This window comes from Erpetoichthys calabaricus, chromosome 14 (genome assembly GCF_900747795.2).
Source record: "Erpetoichthys calabaricus chromosome 14, fErpCal1.3, whole genome shotgun sequence".
Taxonomy (NCBI): Eukaryota; Metazoa; Chordata; class Cladistia; order Polypteriformes; family Polypteridae; genus Erpetoichthys; species Erpetoichthys calabaricus.
The window spans coordinates 25,969,747-25,990,203 of NC_041407.2; the positions used below are offsets into that span (position 1 = coordinate 25,969,747).

At 38.6% G+C, this 20,457-nt stretch overlaps 1 protein-coding gene across 2 annotated transcripts in view; it reads right to left on the reverse strand.

Moving 5' to 3' along the window:
* The window catches only part of LOC114664724 (centrosomal protein of 95 kDa-like), a 30,660-nt gene extending 15,311 nt beyond the window's left edge, over positions 1 to 15,349 (reverse strand). For both annotated transcript variants that reach the window (XM_051919011.1, XM_028818955.2), the window contains exons 1-6: positions 14,931 to 15,349; positions 9,877 to 10,014; positions 3,810 to 3,917; positions 2,073 to 2,186; positions 1,844 to 1,940; positions 1,426 to 1,499 (exon numbers count right to left, since the gene is read on the reverse strand). In XM_051919011.1, the coding sequence (XP_051774971.1) occupies positions 1,426 to 1,499; positions 1,844 to 1,940; positions 2,073 to 2,186; positions 3,810 to 3,917; positions 9,877 to 10,014; positions 14,931 to 14,952 (553 nt within the window). In that variant the 5' untranslated portion in view covers positions 14,953 to 15,349. The remainder of the gene's footprint in view (positions 1 to 1,425; positions 1,500 to 1,843; positions 1,941 to 2,072; positions 2,187 to 3,809; positions 3,918 to 9,876; positions 10,015 to 14,930) is intronic.
* Positions 15,350 to 20,457: the final 5,108 nt, after the last annotated feature.

Genomic DNA, 20,457 nt, shown 5'->3' on the forward strand with positions numbered 1-20,457 from the left:
ATTTAACATTTTCTCTGGTCATGAAGTTTACTGTTGAAGAAGTGTACTATCAGATGGGAAAGTATGGTCTTCAGACTGCATTGGTGGTGTCCTTATACCCATCCTTTGGCAAAAGTGAAATATATACTTACATATTAAGGTCCTTTCACGTTATACATTTTTGCCACAGTTTTCAATGGCAGGCTATGTTTACATAATGTTAGAAAGTTGGGAGCAGATGCTGTGCGATCCCGTAACAAGATGTATAGTCCAACATCCTCAGTGACACAGTCCAACTAGTCTACAACTCACCCTGACAGTATCCAAATTATATGGGTGAGCTTGTATGTGTGTGTAAAAACTGACAACCAATGAGCACTCAGCAGGAAGTAGAACGTACATAACACATCTACAAGGAATAAGGAACGTAAGTATTTTGGGCCTTGCAAACCTTCTTAACCCTTGCACACATACAGCCTGCCTACATGACTTAAGACAAATTTAAACGCGATTGATTTTGTCAGGGTAAGATACAGCCTGGTTAGACTGAGTCACTAGGTATGTCCAACAAAACATCTAATGTCTATGGTGGTGTACCATGTCTGCTTCTGACTTGCCAAGATTACGTAAATGAAGTCAGTGACTGAAAATCGCTGGAAAAGTCTTGTAATTTGAAACGGCCTTCTTTTAAAACCATAGTGTGTACATTGTCTTCATTTTAAGGCATGTTTCATTCTACGCTGATAAACATTTGTCCATGTTTTGAATGAGCACACGCCTTCATATTACTTACACATTAAAGTTATACGGAGAATGGCAATTACATAAACTGTTTTTTAATATTTTTTGAATGTCCTTGCAACTAAGATGTCATTTAGATATATATTAAAGTAAAAGAAAAAGAGAATGTATCCAATTTGTCCTTACTTGAGTATGTATTTAATCTGTCGTCAATTCTGTACTTCCCATCAGTCCTCTCTCTGCCTTAACATTACGGACACTCATTCAAGGATTCTTGTCAAAAGGGTAAAGACAAATAAAACCGCTGAAATGAAGTTTTCTTACTTTATCTTGCCTCTGTTTTGATTGGCAAAACAATTTGTGCACCTTATAGGTGTAGTTGGTGGTGGGGAGGAATGGAGTGGTGGTTTGAGTTTGGTAGATTTGGGTTTGTAGACTGTACAAAATATATTCTACAACAGTAAACTGATCTGACTGTTCATAGTACTCTCTCATCCCCCACTGGAATTAATTCCTGGCTACACTCCTGACATACCTGCAATTGATTCCCTAGCTTTAATAGATGACAAAAAATGATATAACTGTAATTTCATGTTTCTAACTTAAAATGTACCATATGCATTGTAACTGCATGATTGAGCCCTCATAAAAACCAATTTAACTTGCCCAATAATGTGAAGAGATGCGGAAGGATGGAAAACTTACCAGCAGTGTCACCTAGTTTAATCAGCTCACCGGTGGAGTCTGATCCATCCTCATCTGAACATTGCAAAGGGGAGCTAGAGAAAAGGGAGAGGTTTCATCAACAAGCATGGCAAGTAAGGTACGATAAGAAATGGAAACAGGTGAAAACACAGACATTCACACCCTCTGAACATGCTTAAGGCAGAAGAGTGGTGCAAATCTGCACTTCAATCTCAGGGCAGACTTGTAAAATGTGCAAAAAGAAACAGAAGAGCAACATCCACAGCCCCCTGAGATCACATGCCAAACAAGAAAATGAAGTACACAATGTGCTGCCAGGTAAAGTATGGAGCCCTGACACCTTCCATAACTCTGAACAGTTTAGTCAGCTCAGAACCCACAAAGCCATTATTTTTGCAAATTGAGATTTGGGTCCTACTTTGAGAGGGTTGGTCCTTTTGTTTGTAGCTCTCCTTGCAATTCTTTTTCCTCTGGGGGTTTATCCCTGTTGTGTTCTTTCTCCTTTCTCTCCCCCTCTGCAAAAGAACACCACCATCAAGCTATGCTTTCATGTGTTAAAAGCAGATTATTTTATAAGAATTGGCATTGGCTTTCCTTCCTCCAATTAAGAAAGTCTGCCTAGGGCACCCTTTTCAAGGCCAACTCACCTTCTTCTTCAGAGGAAGCATCACTGATCTCCTCTGTTAAGTACTCCAGCAAGCCATCAAAAATCTCAAGCAAGTTCCTAATAGACTCTTTGTCTCCCCGAACAATGTTCTCTCCTAAAATAGATAACAACTGCATCAGAGATGTGTTTTTTTGGTATTTCTAGCCCTAGTTAATTTTAGGCTATTTCCACAAAAAGTAGCACTGTAAATCTGTATATGACTTAGCAACATCTTTTCTGCACATCCCTTGTTTTAGATAGACAGATAGACAGACAGATAGACAGATAGACAGATAGATAGATACTTTATTAATCCCAATGGGAAATTCACAATTTTATGACTGCCATTGTGCAATTCAAAAAGTTAACTGTGAATAAGCAGCATAGTGGCACAGTGGGTAGTGTTGTCCTCATAAAGACTTAGCATCCTGGGTTCAAATCTTGTGCTTGGTCCTTGTCCGAGTGTAGTTTGCCCATTCTCACGGTGTCTGCATGGTCTAAAAGCTCACAAGTGATTCTATGTGCATGAACCCTATGATAGGCTGGCACCCTCCCAGAGATGTTTCCAGTATTGTCCCTAGTGCTAGGGAGTCATTCGACTATGATGCAAAATTGAATTAATTGTTAACAATGAATGCTTTCTTTATAACATTAAATCTGTACTTTTCATTCAGTGATTTGTTACAGCTCAGTTAAAGCTCACAATATTCACTTAATTCAAATCAAAAACAGAGGTGGACCAGCACTTGAATTAACTAATTTGGGTTGTTGATAATATGAAAAAAGTTTCACAAGTTGTGTCCTTGAAAATAGAGGTGCTTTACAGTGTATCACTAGTTGTTTCACTGTGCATTCATGAAGGCAGAAACCATACTACCTTTGGTACATCTCTGTTCACTTAGGTTTAAAATAGCTGAAGAGGGGAAACCAGTGATGCCTTCTTCTTCTACTAAACAAAACTGTTAACATCAGCAGTGCAAGTAAAATTCACCAAGTATACAAATGAACATAAATATCTAAAATTAGAAGGAACAAAACATCTCTTCTTCCACTTTTTTCACTGTGGTAAAAATAAAGTATGCTGCACTTAAGGAGCTAATAGAATAGAGTGGATGCACACGAACTTCACAAATGCCTTTGCAATATTATTACAAACTTATTTTACAAACCTCTCATGCATGTATCAAAAGTGCTTTAAGAAAAAATAGGAAAAAAAAAGACAGATATACAGAAACCCTATTCAAAAAAACATTAGAGATTACTAACACTAGGATTAAATGTAGCAACTGGAGTTGGGGTTAACAGATAGACTTCAAACACAACTTATTGTGACAAAGACGTCTAAACCAATCACGCATCAAACCACTGATTAATTCTGAGAGTGATTTAGAACAGATCAGAAATAAGCGCAGAGTGAGGCAGTTTACTAACTACACTTGATTCTTTGTTGCATTGGGTTGAAATTGCAGTTAAGCAAGCCTTTAAATAGTAGTCCCCAAAAATATCTCTGCACAGCCCTGCTTGAAGCGAATGTTACTGTGTTTGTCAATATTGCCACTGGTCAGTTTTACTGAAAGAGTAAGTATCTGTGTATAAAACAGAAGTATTTGACATAGAAACTAAACTTCCACATACAGTACAGTATGACAACAATAAACTCAAGTTCTGAAATCTGTTAGCACTTTCTAGATTAATGCACACAAGAAACAGTATTAACTGAAGCAAAAAGAAAAATTACCTGTGATGTGTGATAAACTGATCTGCAGGTAGTCCAGTGCAAGGGAGTCAATCACAGACTGCACATTGTGGGAGTCATCTTCCTGACTTCTAGGAGCAGCAATGTAATCTGTATAAAGGCAAAAGAGACAAAATAGTTTATGTACCTTGAACACATAATAAATTCGACAAGCTAGCAAAAGGTGTGGGAGGATACAAATATAAAAAGGTGAATTTTTTTTTTTTTTTTTTTTTTTTTTTTTTTTAAACAAAATGACAGGATCGACAAACTAAAAATTAAAACACTGGGTTTGGAACTACATACCAGAGCGGACATTCAGTCTTTTCTCATTAAAATACATCTATCAGTCTGGCATAGCTCACAAAATTATATTGATTCATTCATCCATTCATCCATCCATCGTCTAACCCACTTATCCAGGTCAGGGTCGCTTGGCAGCTGGAGACTATTTCACTAAAGCAGGAACAATTCCAGAACAGGGCACCAGCTCATTGAAAGGGTTATGTGTGTGTGTGCGTGTGTTTGATCATGCTACAGGCCAATTTAGCATCATCAATCCACTTAACCTGCAAGTCTGGGCTATGGGTGGAAACCAAAGCACACAGAAGAAACCCACATTAACACAAGGAAAACATATAACCTCCATGTACGGAGCATCTGGGAATTGAACTTCGGTTTCCTCATTGCATAAAATCTTACTTTTACCAGCTCAGTCAATTTAGCAGTTGTATGCAAGCCACACTGGTCACTAAGTCAAAAGCAAATGCCTCCTGGCTAAATATTTTAGTTAATGCCAACAAAACTAGGACAAGAGACTATGTCTTCTTTAACAATAATAAATGTATTTATGTTGCACATTTCATATAGTGAATGTAGCTCAGTGTGTTCTATACAAAAAATAAATGTTAAAGTCACACAAATGAAAAAAGCAGCAATACAGTGTACCAGTCAGAACCTTTGATTCACTTAATCCATCGATAATTACATAATGTGATGTATGCTTTAAATTGTACTAAGGCATTTCACTGAGGAAATAATGTCAACTTCAAGCTTTACAAGTAAATAATAAAAATATCATATAATATGAAAAACATACAATAAGACACTTTGAAAACTCAGTCTAGTCAATTATAGTCTTGTCTGCGCTATAGTTCACCATTAAGCAACTGAATTACTGAAGGTACAACTGATCTTTTATAATTTTTTGGCGGGGGGGGGGGGGGATTTTAAATTGTTATCATACTTACATAATGTAATTTATTGTGGAGAGAATGAAGAGGAGCATTACACGTTTGATCAAGCATTTTTAGCACACGATCTGTAGCATTAGTTCCAGAGATGCTTAAACAATCACAGTGACTCGGCTTGCTACTTTGCTTCCTAGCAAAAGGATACAACGTTCATAAAACACAACCACTGACGGTGAATTAATGAAGTAAAGTGTTTGTTGAAAGCACTGTACCACTTAATGGTAAAATTCAAACTAGATGCAGAGGTAAAAATAAGTCTGCAAAATTGAAAAAGACACATAGAGACGCTTAAAAAAGTAGAGACAATAGGCCCAAGAAATAGTGGAATATGAAACTAAATCTATGCGTCAAATAAAAAGAAATCCTTTTTTAAATAGTTAATGTCTTAAGAAGAGTCATTGAATGTTACAGCAAAGAAATGGGTGATTACCTTTGATTTAAAAATGGCAATCATGAAAAGATTTAAAAATATATACAGTGGGTACGGAAAGTATTCAGACCCCCTTCAATTTTTCACTCTTTGTCATATTGCAGCCATTTGCTAAAATCATTTAATTTTTCCCTCATTAATGTACACACAGCACCCCATACTGACAGACAAAAAAAAGAATTTTTGAAATTGTTGCAGATTTATTAAAAAAGAAAAACTGAAATATCACATGGTCCTAAGTATTCAGACCCTTTGCTCAGTATTTAGTAGAAGCACCCTTTTGAGCTAATACAGCCATGAGTCTTCCTGGGAAAGATGCAACAAGTTTTTCACACCTGGATTTGGGGATCCTCTGCCATTCCTCCTTGCAGATCCTCTCCAGTTCTGTCAGGTTGGATAGTAAACGTTGGTGGACAGCCATTTTTAGGTCTCTCCAGAGATGCTCAATTGGGTTTAAATCAGGGCTCTGGCTGGGCCATTCAAGAACAGTCACAGAGTTGTTGTGAAGCCACTCCTTCGTTATTTTAGCTGTGTGCTTAGGGTCATTGTCTTGTTGGAAGGTAAACCTTCGGCCCAGTCTGAGGTCCTTAGCACTCTGGGGAAGGTTTTTGTCCAGGATATCCCTGTACTTGGCCGCATTCATCTTTCCCTCGATTGCAACCAGTCGTCCTGTCCCTGCAGCTGAAAAACACCCCCACAGCATGATGCTGCCACCGCCATGCCTCACTGTTGGGACTGTATTGGACAAGTGATGAGCAGTGCCTGGTTGTCTCCACACATACCGCTTAGAAATAAGGCCAAAAAGTTCTATCTTGGTCTCATTAGACCAGAGAATCTTATTTCAGAGTCCTTCAGGTGTCTTTTAGCAAACTCCATGCGGGCTGTCATGTGTCTTGCACTGAGGTATGTGTGGAGACAACCAGGCACTGCTCATCACTTGTCCAATACAGTCCCCACAGTGAAGCATGGCGGTGGCAGCATCATGCTGTGGGGGTGTTTTTCAGCTGCAGGGACAGGACGACTGGTTGCAATCGAGGGAAAGATGAATGCGGCCAAGTACAGGGATATCCTGGACAAAAACCTTCCCCAGAGTGCTAAGGACCTCAGACTGGGTCGAAGGTTTACCTTCCAACAAGACAATGACCCTAAGCACACAGCTAAAATAACGAAGGAGTGGCTTCACAACAACTCTGTGACTGTTCTTGAATGGCCCAGCCAGAGCCCTGACTTAAGCCCAATTGAGCATCTCTGGAGAGACCTAAAAATGGCTGTCGACCAACGTTTACCATCCAACCTGACAGAACTGGAGAGGATCTGCAAGGAGGAATGGCAGAGGATCCCCAAATCCAGGTGTGAAAAACTTGCTGCATCTTTCCCAAGAAGACTCATGGCTGTATTAGCTCAAAAGGGTGCTTCTACTAAATACTGAGCAAAGGGTCTGAATACTTAGGACCATGTGATATTTCAGTTTTTCTTTTTTAATAAATCTGCAACAATTTCAAAAACTCTTTTTTTTGTCTGTCAATATGGGGTGCTGTGTGTACATTAATGAGGGAAAAAATTAATTTAAATGATTTTAGCAAATGGCTGCAATATGACAAAGAGTGAAAAATTGAAGGGGGTCTGAATACTTTCCGTACCCACTGTATATGCTCTGCTTTGTGAGAATTCAAAGGTTTTGTCTCCTCATTGAAATGCATTTTAATGTACAGTTGTGGATCAGTGTGAAAACTAGGTTTATGTAATCTCTGTCATTATATACTTCAGTATATAATTGTTCCAACACATTTAACTTGTGCCTTAATGTTGATAAAAATGCTCCATCATCAAGATGCAGAAAATGAAAACATTTACGAAGACATAAAAAATATTTAAAGTGTACTGATCCACATGTGCATACAAATATGGAAATCACTGTGCAAGGTACTGTGTATGAGGAAAGAAAACAACATCTATATGCATGTTGTATTTGTTACACAATTCACACACAGCTACATGTTGTTATGTAGTGCCTCCCCCAATGAGTCACACTTCATTTCTTAGTATTACTTTTACTAACAGTATGTAAAAGTAATATAGTATGTGTTTTCACTCACATTTACCAAATTAGCCAATACATAAGCATAGAAAACTACATCAATACCACTGCATTCTCCATGTTTTCTCCTCCCGTTCATAGGATGACCTACATGACATGACTGTACTCATTCCCCTCTTCACCTCACTGGCTAATGACACCTAGGCCATTTCACTTAAGGCCTCAAAACTCACCAGTTGTCCTTTCATATGTGGGTGACTAAAAGTGTAAAAAGAATGTTGTAAAGACATACTGCCTGTGGGCACTGAATGTTGTCAGTTCCGTTAACAAATATCTAATTATGTTTGTATTACATCAACATCAGGCTATTTTGTTCAGACAGACGATCCTTACAGATGATATTTATCTTTTAAAGAACCTTCAAGAAATACATAAATATTATAACAATCACCACCAAACAAACAAATTAAAAAAAAAAAAAAAACACTTCTGACTTGGCTAAAAGTAACAGAGCAGTCACAGTGAATGATTAGTGCAGAATCTTCACAGAGTGTCTGGCAAGTGACATGAGCTGGTGTTAGATTTATAGCCCAAGCTGTACACAGTGAAGAGAAAAAGAGGACAGGATTGTTCCTTGTGGTGCTCCATATCAAAGACTCAGTCCTTGAGCCCACAAACTGTGATCTGCTGGATAGATGGTCCATTATCCAGGACATCATTGGGTCATACATCTGCATATCCTGGAGAAATAAAAAAACATAACCCTCATAGTGCTGCCAGATTTGTCCAGATGGGAATAAGCTTTGTGGACCAGATAATTGCATCTTCTACTCCAATTGTAGTCCAATATGCAACCTGCAGTAGGTCCAAGTAACCTTACACAACAGGACAACAGGACATACAGTATATAGCCTAAGACCAGCCTCTTGAAGGTCTTCATGATGTGGGATTTAATAGCCATTGAGCTGTAGATATTAAAGAGAAGCCTGCCTTATTTTAAACTTGAGCAATACAGTGCAGATTTTTTTTCTACTGTAGCAGCACTTTCTGGAGCCTTGGTGACAGGCTGAACAGTTAAAAGAAAGTTGGTCAGCACAGGACCTAAGCATTTGAGGAATGACTCCATCTATTCCCACCTGTTTTTTTCACTTGGTCATCAGTCATGGACATACCATACTTCTAGTCTAAGGTGGTCATTCACTGGTCATACCACTCTAGTAATTATTCCCAGTCCATTCCAAACATGTTTCATGTTATTCTGAGTGTATTTGTTTTCTAGATAGATAGATAGATAGATAGATAGATAGATAGATACTTTATTAATCCCAATGGGAAATTCACATTCTTCAGTAGCAGCATACTGATACTTCTAATATAAATCTGTAAGCTTCCTTCTCTTTGCTCAGCTTTTTCTTTATACCCTTTAGAGTCTCTTTGTCACCAGATTTGAAAGCTCTGATCTTCTCATTCAGGAGACTTTTAGCCCCATGGTAGTGCAGGCTATGTTGTTTGGACTTTTGCAAATGATTGAGGGTACAAGAGTGTCAACACAGAAGTTAATATAGTCTGTGACACTTCATTTCCTAGTCTACCCTTTGGAGACTGTCATTTAGACCTATTTCATCCTCCAGGGTATATTTCCAAATCAATCAATCAATCGATCGATCGATCGATCCTTTATTAATCCCAAGGGGAAATTCACATACTCCAGCAGCAGCATACTGATAAAAAACAATATTAAATTAAAGAGTAATAAAAATGCAGGTATAACAGACAGTAACTTTGTATAATGTTAACGTTTACCCCCCCCGGGTGGAATTGAAGAGTCACATAGTGTGGGGGAGGAACGATCTCCTCAGTCGGTCAGTGGAGCAGGACTTTGACAGCAGTCTGTCGCTGAAGTTGCTCCTCTGTCTGGAGATGATACGGTTCAGTGGATTCTCCATGATTGACAGGAGCCTGCTCAGCGCTCGACACTCTGCTATGGATGTCAAACTGTCCAGCTCCATAGCTACAATAGAGCCTGCCTTCCTCACCAGTTTGTCCAGGCGTGAGGCGTCCCTCTTCTTTATGCTGCCTCCCCAGCACACCACCACGTAGAAGAGGGCACTCGCCATAACCGTCTGATAGAACATCTGCAGCATCTTATTTATATATATATATATATACACACATACATACAGTATATATATATGTAGATGACAGATGTGACACTTGCATTTCAGCCAACAATGAAAAAAGGATCAACATTTATAAAATGCAAATATCTGCATTCTTACCTTAGCCTATAATAGAAAATACACCTGGAAGAACCAGGTTTTTTTTTTTTTAAACCTACTGATCACTTACCAGGGACCGGTTCTCCTAAAATTGCTTCATAGAGTGCAACAAATACACTAGCACTGCAGTCTCGGATGGTTCTCAACTTCAGATTTATGCAACATTTGCTCAGTAGGTTGTTGGCCATTTGCAGCCATTCTGAAGGAGCTGTGGAAAGCAACATACTCTTTATTCAGAAAGCAACATATAATTTATTCAACCTATTATTTACAACTAATGCTCAAATAAATAAATATAATAAATGATTTATTTAATTTTAATTATTTATTAATAAACAAAAAGAACAATGTCTAAATATATCCAAAGAAGATTCAGGAACACCACAGTACACTTAGTCATTTATACAGAGGTGCCTGAGGCACCAATAAAGAGAAAAGTAAGCAAGAGTAACAGGAAAAATCAGGACAGAATGAATATTGAGTATTAATATAAGAAGCCCATCTTAACCAGTGGTTCTCTAATAGGCAAGTTACAAAATAGCCACATTAATGGTGTCTTGATCCCAAAGCAGGACAAATACTAAAGCTAATGTCTTCATTTTTGATCCGACTTGTAAATTTACAAGTTAAAAAGAAAAAAAAGATTTTAAGATAAATTTAATTTTTGTTTTCTCCTGTGGTGTGATGCAACAATTTTTATAATACAAGGGGGACACTGTTACCAAATGTTAAACTCTCAGAATGAAAAAGGTGAATTATGTTAGTTGACAATAACATAGCCTATTTATTACAGCATCACACATCTCCCATGATCACAAAAATGTTGTTAAGTCAATGTCACAATCACAGGGAATCTGGCATTTAAATATGAAATGTAATTCAACACAAGCAATTGAACACATCCTCGCTATTTGAAAATTGTAGAAGAATAACTGTAAAATGATACACCATGTAACATCTGAGTCAATTAAATTTTTTAGACTTAGAAAACTAATGGCATGATAATTTAACATGCACACACTGGTCAAATAACTTATTGTGTGTATTGAAAAACTGATATTTGGCACAGTAATAATAAAAAAAAACAGGGTTTCAAAGTTGCTTATCAAGTACCAAACAAGGACTGGAAAGATGCAAAAAAGGTGGGAAATTTAAATTGTACTTAAAGAACACATTGATTTGTGCAAAAAAGAAAGCAACAATGCAATTTTATGATACAAATAATGCATTCTACTATTGAAAGAATAAAACTAAAAAAGGTTTTTAAAACTTAGTCATTTTGCTGTGGAGATAATGCATATATCGATCATAACAAACCAATTAAAAAGGTTATGGGGGGCTCAGTTCTATAACAGCTCATAATGTGGGACATGCATACAGTATACAGGAAAAGCTTAAACTGTTAAAGCGTATTTGTCAGGCAAAATCTATTGTGTGCAAATTTGGTCTACATCTGCACTCTCTCTCTATACATACAGTGGTGTGAAAAACTATTTGCCCCCTTCCTGATTTCTTATTCTTTTGCATGTTTGTCACACAAAATGTTTCTGATCATCAAACACATTTAACCATTAGTCAAATATAACACAAGTAAACACAAAATGCAGTTTGTAAATGGTGGTTTTTATTATTTAGGGAGAAAAAAAAATCCAAACCTACATGGCCCTGTGTGAAAAAGTAATTGCCCCCTGAACCTAATAACTGGTTGGGCCACCCTTAGCAGCAATAACTGCAATCAAGCGTTTGCGATAACTTGCAATGAGTCTTTTACAGCGCTCTGGAGGAATTTTGGCCCACTCATCTTTGCAAAATTGTTGTAATTCAGCTTTATTTGAGGGTTTTCTAGCATGAACCGCCTTTTTAAGGTCATGCCATAGCATCTCAATTGGATTCAGGTCAGGACTTTGACTAGGCCACTCCAAAGTCTTCATTTTGTTTTTCTTCAGCCATTCAGAGGTGGATTTGCTGGTGTGTTTTGGGTCATTGTCCTGTTGCAGCACCCAAGATCGCTTCAGCTTGAGTTGACGAACAGATGGCCCGGACATTCTCCTTCAGGATTTTTTGGTAGACAGTAGAATTCATGGTTCCATCTATCACAGCAAGCCTTCCAGGTCCTGAAGCAGCAAAACAACCCCAGACCATCACACTACCACCACCATATTTTACTGTTGGTATGATGTTCTTTTTCTGAAATGCTGTGTTCCTTTTACACCAGATGTAACGGGACATTTGCCTTCGAAAAAGTTCAACTTTTGACTCATCAGTCCACAAGGTATTTTCCCAAAAGTCTTGGCAATCATTGAGATGTTTCTTAGCAAAATTGAGACGAGCCCTAATGTTCTTTTTGCTTAACAGTGGTTTGCGTCTTGGAAATCTGCCATGCAGGCCGTTTTTTGCCCAGTCTCTTTCTTATGGTGGAGTCGTGAACACTGACCTTAATTGAGGCAAGTGAGGCCTGCAGTTCTTTAGACGTTGTCCTGGGGTCTTTTGTGACCTCTCGGATGAGTCGTCTCTGCGCTCTTGGGGTAATTTTGGTCGGCCGGCCACTCCTGGGAAGGTTCACCACTGTTCCATGTTTTTGCCATTTGTGGATAATGGCTCTCACTGTGGTTCGCTGGAGTCCCAAAGCTTTAGAAATGGCTTTAATAACCTTTACCAGACTGATAGATCTCAATTACTTCTGTTCTCATTTGTTCCTGAATTTCTTTGGATCTTGGCATGATGTCTAGCTTTTGAGGTGCTTTTGGTCTACTTCTCTGTGTCAGGCAGCTCCTATTTAAGTGATTTCTTGATTGAAACAGGTGTGGCAGTAATCAGGCCTGGGGGTGGCTACGGAAATTGAACTCAGGTGTGATACACCACAGTTAGGTTATTTTTTAACAAGGGGGCAATTACTTTTTCACACAGGGCCATGTAGGTTTGGATTTTTTTTCTCCCTAAATAATAAAAACCATCATTTAAAAACTGCATTTTGTGTTTACTTGTGTTATATTTGACTAATGGTTAAATGTGTTTGATGATCAGAAACATTTTGTGTGACAAACATGCAAAAGAATAACAAATCAGGAAGGGGGCAAATAGTTTTTCACACCACTGTACATATATATATATATATAGGTATTTTTTTTTTTTGTCACACTTTAAATTGGGCTTATTTTAAAACCTACATATATATGTTTGGTATTATTATTTTCAGAATTTATCGAACTTTAATGTGATGATGTTAGATTTTCAGATTCTTATTCCGTTTTTAAATTATAAGCTAAAATATCAAGAAAGTCATGGTTTTTAATTTTAAGAAAGTCGTGGTTTTTATTTTTGATTGTTCCTGTGAAAGAAAGTTTAATAATAATAATAATTTTTTGCATTTATATAGCGCTTTTCTCACTACTCAAAGCGCTTAAAGTTTACTCAAACTATTAAAAAAATTATCTATTCATAACACCAATGTTTGTATTTAGGTGATTTAATTAGCTGAAGGCCAAGTTATGCCACAACTGGGGGTTGGGCACAGAAGGTGCCAGGGGAGCTTGCCCCCCTAGTATTACAATAAACAGAGAACAGTGCTAGAAAAAAATCAAATAACTACCAATGCATTTACATAAGACAGTAGAGTATGAGCATCCTTGATGTATTGAACTATTTAATTGCCTCAAGCTACTACAAACAGAATCTATAGACATCTGACTTAAAATAAGGTTTATGCTACAAGTGACTTTAAAACATAATCAGTATTAAAGTATGAAAGTAGGACAAGAAATAACCTGTACATTTTGAATTAGTTATTTTTTCACATAGCCATCTGTAATTACATATTTTATGAGATGAAGCTTTGTTGAATCTGGAAATTATAGACCTTCACTCAATATTATTTTGAATACATTACATGATAAGCTACAAGTGGCTGAGCACCTTATATTCACCTAAATATTATGTTCTTACCTTTATGTATAATACACTACCGCGGTTGTTCGTTTGTCTGTCCAGGATTTTAAATCGCCTGTAGCTCACAGCTAGCACTGACTTCCTACATATAAAATTGTTTTATAAGTACTGAAGAGGCTAGATATTACCTCAACAGTTTACACACTTTAATATAAAAATCAAAACATTAACTTTAGAAATGTTAGGCTTTGAAATTTTTGGGCATGGTAGGATGGCATTAACATTTGTGCCACTAAAAATGCACCCATCACTGAATATACTAAGAAATGAATCAAACTGGAAGCCACAGGCAGAAGCTTATGCTCATGTAACTTTTTGTGTTTATGGCTAGGTGGCGCCACATAATACAAGCGCTTGTTAAAGTGAAACTACAAGAAAAGAAATCGAGACAACTCCTAAATACCACAGCCCAGGTGACATGATTGGCTTTCTAAGAAGTGGCGGAAGAGCTTTATTTTAGTGTCGGCCAGGTAAATATAAACGACACATACTGTATTCCAGCTTTTCTAGTAATTCGGTTTGTCGTGGAAAAAATGTTTCAGAAACATAAAAATAGGACGATGACATGTTAGAAATCATAAACAGTATGTACAGTGTTAAAAAAAATATGAGGCATCAGATTCTGCCACAACAAGCAGAGGACAAGCATAGCAAATAAATACATTCACAGCAAAATCTCCGTGCACTCCTGAGGTGGCAAGTAGGTGAGGAGAAGGTGCTGTACTGATCCTTGTGTAAGGGATACAAGCTACGAGGGACCACAGTGGACAATACCTCACTTCACCGAGCAGAAAATTCACCTGTATTGGAAATATGGTGCATGCTGTTACTTGTGTTGATAAACGGGGTGCGTCTCCCAGTTAAAACAGTTCAATCAAAAACGGCTCCACTTCTTCCTAGTGTCATAGAAAGCAGGAACTCCATGGATCACCGCTTCCTCATTTTCCATAAACCAATATCCCTTCATTGCCCCTGTGAAGGAAGGTATCCTCCCATTATCCCCATCTCTATCTGTATGTAACACTCCATTTGAAGCCTCGGTTCTGCTGAATTACTGACCCGGTTACTATATGCCTTTAGTGATGCTTTTTGTTCAACCGTCTACTCACACTGAGTATTTGAGGATGTCAGAGACACCTGCACACTTAAGACACCAGTTTAAAGCACTCCAGAATTTACCTCTCTCTTTCTGGGTCCCCATACTGTCAGTCGGTCGGTCCGGTCCGTTCAAGTCAGAACAGGTAAGCTCGAATCAGTTGAAGCTCGACTCCGGGCTTCGGACATTTAAACCGACCAATTCCTTCCATTGGCTGCCGAGTTCGAGTGGCGTATCCCGGATATAACGTCACAGCTCCTTTCGCAGACCGCTCACAACCCGTCGTTTAACAATAGAAGCAAGCCAAACAAACACTAATCGAGTTGTATTTTCCTCAAAAGAAGAGCGTTTCTTGGTGCGTTTAAGACAGGCGTGCAGTGGTTTTTGTAGGTGGTTATTCAAACAAGTAGGAGTAAACCTGTTCTTTCATTTAGCTGCGCAATTCTGCGCAGACAAAGCAGCATCTCGTCTACACGGTAACCGCCATGTCTGCAGTGACGTCAACTGTTGGCGGGCCTTGCGGCGGGGAAGGGGCGGGGTTTGAGAGGGTTGTGCAACGCGCCCAGGAACCAAAGGTAGGCAAGCGCAGTGCCATCTCTTAAACTGGTCTGAGGTTCACGTCACTAGTAGAGGCATCGGAAAAAGTGATTCGTTGGGCTGTACCGGAAGCGTCATCATCTGACCAAAAAAAAAAAAAAAAAACAACAAAATAAGGTGATTACACAAGATTTATTAAAAAGTAAATCCTCGTTCATTTCCAAACTTGCTGTTTTGCATTTTACGATTTATTTGCTTAGCATACCCTACTGAATTGACCAATTAAAAGTAAAGTGCTCCGAACAAAACACAAGCCAGTTGCAATTCCATGTTACAAAAACGAAATAATATCAGTTTGGCGGAAATTCATAAAACAAGAGCCTTCAAATGATTCGTAAACACATTGAGGGAGTCAGAATTTTGAATGGAAGTGGACAGCACGTTCCACTCACCAGGAGCTACACATCAAAAGAGTCTGGCCCGAGATTTCATACCACGCAGAGGTGATGTCTCCCGACGCCTTTCATCAGCAGACCTGAGTGGTCAAGAAGAAGCATAGGACGTCACAAGTGTTTAATATAGGGTCAGACCCACTGGCTACTCTGTAGGAAAGTATCAAGGATTTGAACTTAAACGTGCTGCTACAGGAGGCCAATGTAGGGATTTGAAAAGGGCAGTCATGTGTGCCCACCTCCGCTGGTTTAAAACTAGCTGTGCTGCTGCATTTTGAATAATCTGTAGCCGGTACTCCTGCCAGCAGAGAGTTGTAGTAGTTCAGATGTGACAGGACCAAAGCCTGAACCAGGAGTTGTGCTGCATACTCTGTCAGATACAATCTGATCTTCAGGGACCATGTTGCTACGGTCTCTCAATGATTCCCACCCCATAGTTGCATACTGACTTGGTGGGTGTTAGTGATAATGAGTCAAGCTGAACAGGGATAGGTTTGCTGAATAGATGGATCAGCTGGGATAAAAAGATGGTCTGTCTTTGCCATATTGAGATGGAAATGGTGTTCCTTCATCCAGTTTTTAATTTCAGTAATAAGGGCAGAGATTCTAGCTCATGCCATGTGATCCTCTGGAGAGAATGACAGGTAAAGCTGTGTATCATCAGCATAGCACTGACAGGAAAAACCAAGGAACTTGATGATGGGGCCTAGTGAAGAGGAGTAGAGAGAACAGAGAAGAGGGCCCAGCACCAGTTCACGGGTCACCCCTGTGCTTGCCTGGTGCACCCGTTTTGAAGGTAGAGGAAAGATAGATAGATAGATACTTTATTAATCCCAAGGGGAAATTCACATACTCCAGAAGCAGCATACTGATAAAAAACAATATTAAATTAAAGAGTGATAAAAATGCAGGTAAAACAGACAATAACTTTGTATAATGTTAACGTTTAACCCCCCCCCCCGGGTGGAATTGAAGAGTCACATAGTGTGGGGGAGGAACAATCTCCTCAGTCTGTCAGTGGAGCAGGACATTGACAGCAGTCTGTCACTGAAGCTGCTCCTCTGTCTGGAGATGATACTGTTCAGTGGATGCACTGGATTCTCCATGATCACTCTGCCACAGATGTCAAACTGTCCAGCTCCATGCCTACAATAGAGCCTGCCTTTCTCACCAGTTTGTCCAGGCATGAGGCGTCCTTCTACTTTATGCTGTCTCCCCAGCACACCACTGCGTAGAAGAGGGCACTCTCCACAACCGTCTGATAGAACATCTGCAGCATCTTATTGAAGATGTTGAAGGACGCCAGGCTTCTCAGGAAGTATAGTCGGCTCTGTCCTCTCTTGCACAGAGCATCAGTAGATCAATCTACTGATCAATCTACAATCAGATCAAGCAGGGTAAGGCTGGATTACAGGTTGGTAGCTCTAACCTGTTGACAACAGTAAGTAGAGATGTCTGAATAGAATAGCCCTTTTTGAAGTCTGACTGATTAGGATCAAGTGATCTGTTATGTAGAAGGAAGAAAGAGACTTGATTAGAGACAGCACATTCCAGTGTTTTGGATAGAAAGTAGAGGAGAGATGCTGGTCTCCTACTTGAGCTGGATCGAGAGTGGGCTTATTGAGGAGAGGAATTATTAGGGTCTATTTGAACAATGTAGGAAGTGCTTGTGCTAAGTGAGGTGTTGACAATGTTTGTAATTGCAGAACTACTAAAGGGAAAGATAGCCTGGAGAAAATGTAAGGAGATGGAGTCAAGTGTACACTGGACATATAGTGAGGTGGCTAAAAAACATCTGTGGTGAAGAGAGGAGAGAAACATGAGAATGTTTTATGATATGGTGAGAGAAAGGTTTAAAATGGGTTAAAAAGTTCAAATGTCTGGGTTCAACAATAACAGATGATGGAGAGCTACATTTAGAAATAAACCATAGAATGCAATCAGGTTGGAAAAACTGAGAAAAGGTATCAGGAGTATTATGTAACTAATGCAGTTAAAGGCGTATGAAAGGAAAGTGGATGCTACAAAAATTAGGCTATTGAGATGGATATGTGGAGTATCAAAGACTGAGTAGATTAGATAGACTTTATTAATCCCAAAGGAAAATTTAGATGCATACAGCAGCAGAAACATAAAAAGATATGAAATTAGATCATTAGAGACACTGGTGTTGTTGGTTGAGGGGGTTCCAGGGCTTTAATTCCTGATCTCAGGTGTCCAACCCCTGATCTTCAAGAGCCCCCCACCCACTTGTCCCATGGTCTTAGGTGTCCATTCCCAGATCTTCTAGAACCAAGCTCCTCCTTTCTCTCATTCTGAAATCTGACATATACATTCTGCAATTTGTGGGGGACTCCCTATCTCTTTTCCATCTAACATACTTGTAGGAATATAGGCATTATTAGAGGGGAAGCTAAGCCCCTAACAAATAAGTGCTAAAACTAGCAACACCTCTTATGTCAGATATAGTTGAAGTTGGGGAAATCTAAAAGAAAATATGGTAAAAAAGGTTAAAGTAGAATGGACATATCATTAGGAGAGAGGTAAACAATGTGGGTAGAAGAATCAAGAATACAGATGTGTTGAGACAGAGGAGAAGAGGACGATCAAAGTAAATGTGGATGGACTGTGTGAAGGGGGAGATGTTGTTTGCATGTAATCAAGATAAAGTGCCTGTCTGAAGACACTATTCTCTCAGCTTAGCCTGTTGATCACTTGGATGTTTTGTTCACTGTGTATGTTTCTGCATCTGCATAGTATCTGTCTCGTTTTATATGTGTCACCTAGGTTATTTGGTCCATGATAGAAGTAGTCCCAGGTAAAAGCCTTTTGATTGGTCTGAACTGGTGTATGATGTACTGTACCTGGAATGTAAGTAATGCACAAAAATACTCAAGATTTTTTTCAGTGACTCCGTGCTATCAGTGAGATTGTGTTCGAAGTGTTTAAGTGACAGCTGGTCAATATGGTAAATGCACCACTGCTGCCTCAGAGAGCAGTGCTTCAGGGACTATGCACCTCTCTATTTAGATAAAGGTAGAATTTCTAGGCTGTGTTTTACAGTGGTTGACTTAGTCCAGTTGTTGATGTTTTTCATGACAGCTGTGAAGCTTCAGAATGTGTTTTGCACATCCATCCATCTTCCTAACCTGCTTATCTAGGGCAAGGTTGCAGGTCAGCTGGAGTCTGTCCCAGCAAAAATCAGGCACAAGGCCAGACTAAGTATATTTAATTAATCTTGATAACACCTTCAAAAACAAATCTTGGAACCATGTTTTGCCTAGGTTTGTATGGGGTTTCTTCTCATAGCCCAAAGACTTGCATTGTTTGCTTAATTAGTCATCCTAACAGGCCTGTATGAGTGAATGTGGGAGTTTGTGAGCTGTGGCTCTCCTGTTAGGGCAAGTTTATCCTTGCACCCATTATCTCCAAGAAACAGCTTCTCTGAATTCCCAGTTTTTAAGGCTTATGCAAAGCTATGTGTCCATGACCTCTCTGTTGTACAGTAGAATGGTTTCAGTGGCATCAATGATGAGATGAAGATTCAGTTGTACTTTGGAATTCTGAGGGGCTAAACCAAATTTTGATGCTATTTCAGGCATTTAGATAGTTTAATCCTTGAATAACTGAAGAGACTGATTTTAACAATAATTGCAAGTAGGCGATTTATTAATTCTTCAGTCTCTCTGTGACTGAGAATTAAAATATTTTGTTGGCTGAGTGGCACTGTTCTCATCAGGGAATCCTTTTGCTGCCACTTCTCATACTGGATGAGGTCTTCTAGCATTTCACTTGGTACACTTGGAGTAATTATTTCCTTCCACTGGTATCAATTTTTTACTTACACTTGCACTTTGATGAGCTTACCATTCACCAGCTCAGGTTCTTTTCATAGTGAAGAGGCCCAATGTGGACCATTCATCATTATGCCTTTGTATATGTGTGTATGTGTATATTTATTATCAGAGGTTGCCAAACACAAGTTAAAAGAGTGTAACCATTCTCTCACCAACTCTTGAATCAAAACTTGAACACACACTGAAAATTCTCTGCTGTTAAATTGTCTCCATGTACATATGACAGTAACTGAACTGCAGTCTTGTCATGTTTGGAAATACAGTTTACTCAAACTAGAGCTAATGTTTCATAGTAATATAATTAATTCTATTTAATTTGCCACTGTAGTGGTTTTAATACAATTATTTATGATGCTGAGCTTCACAGATTGTTAAAAAAGAAGGATCCTTTTCTCGATTTTTGGTACATTCCTTAGATTATGACCTATGTGATGTACAATCATGTGAGCAGTATTATTATTATTATTATTATTATATTGTTTAGGTTGTATAATTTAGCTCTTTAGGCATACTGTGTATACATTTGTTATAATGTAGTAATACTCAGATTGAATTTGACATCTCCAATGCATTCATAAGCTATACGTGATAATAATAACCCTATAAATCTATCATTTGCTCACAAAAGTTGGGTGTACTTTTTAACGTGTGTGCATTCAATGGAATCATATCTAACTGAATAGCTGATACCACAGATTGGATTTAGTGTGTTTAACTGTGTATCACATCTGCAGCCTGATGTTATATTAGCGAGAAGTCGTATC